Here is a 3,538-nt window from a genome sequence, read left to right as displayed (position 1 = left end):
AAGTTTCGGGTCAGCCTGGGCTAGAATAAGACCTTACTTTAAAAAACAAACAAAAAGAAAGAAAAAGAAAGTCTATTTGTTCTTTTATAACAAAGTATATTTCTCTGCTTCGCTCGCTCAGTAGCTAGAAGATGATTCCTTGAGGGAGTTTTTTTTTTTTTTTTTTTTTTTTTTTCAGAAACAGGAAATTACAGATTTTGGAAAATTACCCTAACAGGAACCTCTAAGGAACTCTGGTGTCCTGGTGTTCAGCCCCCCAGGAGTGGGCCACCGGGAGACACGCACATCCCCGGCCCAGATCCACGCTGGCTCCAGATCCTGCTTTTATTGGTTCTGTGGGAAACCAGAGCACAGTGCTTTCTAAAGCTCCAGGTGTAAATCAATTTATCTCAATTTTGTAACACTTTCCTAAGCTATTATTTTGGAAAACTTTCTTTATATCTTTTAAACTTATTTTTATAAGAGCCAGGTGTGGTGGCACACGCCTTTAATCCTAGCAGTCAGGAGGCAGAGGTAGGAGGACCGCCGAGAGTTCGAGGCCACCCTGAGACTACATAGTGAATTCCAAGTCAGCCTGAGCTAGAGGGAGACCCTACCTCAAAACAACAACAACAACAAAATTATATATATATATAATATATATGTATATTTATTTATTTATTTATTTATTTATTTATTTATTTAATTTTTTGAAATAGGGCTGCAGAGATGGCTTAGTGGTTAAGGCACTTGTCTGCGAAAGCCAAAGGACCCAGGTTTGACTCCCCAGTACCCATGTAAGCCAGATGCACAAGAGGGCACATGTGTCTGGAGTTCGTTTGCAGTGGCTAGAGGCCCTGACAGCCCAGTCTCTCTCTATCTCTCTCTTTCTTTGCTTGCAAATGAATAAAATAGAATACTTTCTTTTTTCGAGGTAGGGTCTCACTCTAGCCCAGACTGACCTGGAATTCACTATGTAGTCTCAGGATGGCCTCAAACTCATGGCAATCTTCCTACCTCTGCCTCACAAGTGCTGGGATTAAAGGTGTATGCCACCATGCCCGGCTTTAGAATTTATTTTTGTACTGGGGATTGAACCCAGGGCCTGTTGTATCTTGGGCAAGCTCTATGCCACTGAGCCACAGCCTCAGCCCATTAGGTTGTTTATATATATAAAACCCTGCCTAGAAAAAAAAAAAAACTAGATCTTTACCAGGAGTGATGATGCATGCCTTCAGTCCCAGCACTCGGGAGGCAGAGGTAGGAGGATCGTCATGAATTTGATGCCACCCTGAGATTACATAGTGAATTCCAGGTCAGCCTGGACTAGAGTGAAACCTATGTCAAAATAAATAAACAAACAAATAAATAAATTCTAGTAGCTTTAGCCCAGTGTGGTGGTACAGGCCAGTGATTCCAACACTTGGGAGATGAAAGCTGATAGATCAGTAGTTCAAAGTCATCCTCAGCTACATAGTGAATTCTAGGTCAGTCTGGACTAAATAAGAAAAAGAAAACAGGGAGAGATTGCTTAGTGGTTAAAGCACTTACCTGTAAAGCCAAAGGACCTAGGTTCAATTCTCCAGAACCCACATAAGTCAGATGTACAAGGTGGTGCATGCATCTGGAGTTCCTTTGCAGTGCCTAGAGGCCCTGTCATACCCATTCTCTCTCTTTCTCCCTCTCTGCCTTTTTTTTTTCCGTGTCTCTCAAATAAATAAACAAACACATTTTTATTTATTTATTGTAATTTTATTTTATTTATTTTTTGGTTTTTCGAGGTAGGATCTCACTCTAGCCCAGGCTGACCTGGAATTCACTATGTATTCTCAGGGTGGCCTGGAACTCACGGCAATCCTACCTCTGCCTCCCAAATGCTGGGATTAAAGGTGTGTGCCACCACGCCTAGTTTAATTAATTTTTAATTTTAAAAACCCTAAGGGCTGGGAAGATGGCTCAGTGGTAAAAGATGCTGCTTGCAAAGCCAAAAGTCTCTCAGGCCACTTTTTGCTTCTGGCTTGCCCAGGTGGCTTGGGACCACGGAGCAGGGTGGTGAGATGTGAGCAGACCTGAGCCTGATTGCTCAGCCATGAGCTAAGAGTGCCTTGACATTTGTCAAGACAGATCTTGTTTGAGAGAGACTGAGAGAGAGAAGGGGCGTGGCAGGACCTCTAGCCAGTGCAGTCCTATGCACCATCTTGGACATGTGGGTTTATGTGGGTACTGGGGAATCAAACCAGGGTCCTTAGGCTTTTCAGGCAAGCCCTCATCACTGAGTCATCTCTCCAGCCTGCCTTTTACATTTCTGAGTAAGTAAAGACCAAAAAAAAAAAAAAAAAAAAAAAAAACCCTGGAAAGGGGGCTGGAGAGATGGCTTAGAGGTTAAGGCATATGCTTGCAAAGCCTAAGCACCCAGGTTCGATTCTCCAGGTCCCACGTAAGCCAGATGCACATAGTAGCGCATGTGTCTGGAGTTCGTTTGCAGTGGCTAGAAGCCCTGGCGCGCCCATTCTCACACACACACACTCTCTCTCTCTCCCCCTCTGACTGTAATAAATAAATAAAAATAAAATCTTTAAAAAAAAAATTAGAAGTCTAGAGTGAGCGAGCGTGCTGGAGACTGTTAGATTGTAGGGGCGGAGGAATGCCGAAATCAAAGGAGCTTGTTTCTTCAAGCTCTTCGGGCAGCTATTCTGACAGTGAAGTTGAAAAGAAGTTAAAAAGGAAAAAGCAAGTTGCTCCTGAAAAACCTGTAAAGAAGCAGAAGACTGATGAAACTTCCAGAGCTCTGGCTTCCCCCAAGCAAAGCAGCAGCAGCAGCGATGACAACATGTTTCAGATTGGGAAAACGAAGTACGTCAGCGTTCGAGAATTTAAAAGGAATGTTCTAATTGATATTAGCGAATACTGGATGAATCAGGATGGTGAAATGAAACCAGGAAGAAAAGGTATTGCTTTAAGTCCGGAGCAGTGGAGCCAGCTGAAGGAACAAATTTCTGACATTGATGATGCAGTAAGAAAACTGTAAAACCTGAGCCATATACAACCTGTACTGTTCTAGTTGTATTAATCTCTCTTTTTACATTGGCTTTTGTTTTCTAAATGTTGTTTTACACGCTGTTGTATATTTAGATAGCAGAACAATTTGTAAGTTTTTTTAATGTGCATTATTAAAAATGTTGGAAAAAAATGGAAAATAACCTATAACATGTAGGAATCCTATGGAAATTAAGTCTCAGCATGCGCCGATAAAAGTTTTACTTGAATGTTGGCATGTGTGTCTGCGCCGGGCTTCTCATGACATTCAATTACACCTGGGAGCTCAGCTCAGCGGGCTCAGGACTCTTTTTTCCCACCTCCCAATTCAACCAATGGCATGGCACACACGTGCCTGCACTTCACACACACACACACACACACACACACACACACACACGCATACACACACACACTCATTCACTACATAGGTTTGTTTATTTATTGACACACGTGTGCTTGTGTGCGCATGAGTGCTCCAGGGCCTCTTACAGGTGTCAACAAACTCCAGATGCATGCAAGA

At 42.7% G+C, this 3,538-nt stretch overlaps 1 protein-coding gene across 1 annotated transcript; it reads left to right on the top strand.

Moving 5' to 3' along the window:
- Positions 1-2,618: 2,618 nt before the first annotated feature.
- LOC101598402 (activated RNA polymerase II transcriptional coactivator p15-like) lies at positions 2,619-3,047 on the top strand. The gene has a single exon (XM_045157659.1). It carries the CDS (start codon positions 2,624-2,626, stop codon positions 3,005-3,007), a length of 384 nt encoding a protein of 127 aa, XP_045013594.1. The 5' UTR covers positions 2,619-2,623; the 3' UTR covers positions 3,008-3,047.
- The last annotated feature ends 491 nt before the right edge of the window (positions 3,048-3,538 follow it).

Source organism: Jaculus jaculus, chromosome 8 (assembly GCF_020740685.1).
Source record: "Jaculus jaculus isolate mJacJac1 chromosome 8, mJacJac1.mat.Y.cur, whole genome shotgun sequence".
NCBI classification, from domain to species: domain Eukaryota; kingdom Metazoa; phylum Chordata; class Mammalia; order Rodentia; family Dipodidae; genus Jaculus; species Jaculus jaculus.
The sequence above is the reverse complement of the archived record's forward strand: the minus strand, read 5'-3'. Positions and strand labels throughout refer to the sequence as shown.

Excerpts from the sequence above, each read along its gene's own strand:
- LOC101598402 (XM_045157659.1), top strand. The coding sequence starts at position 2,624 with ATGCCGAAATCAAAGGAGCTTGTTTCTTCAAGCTCTTCGGGCAGCTAT.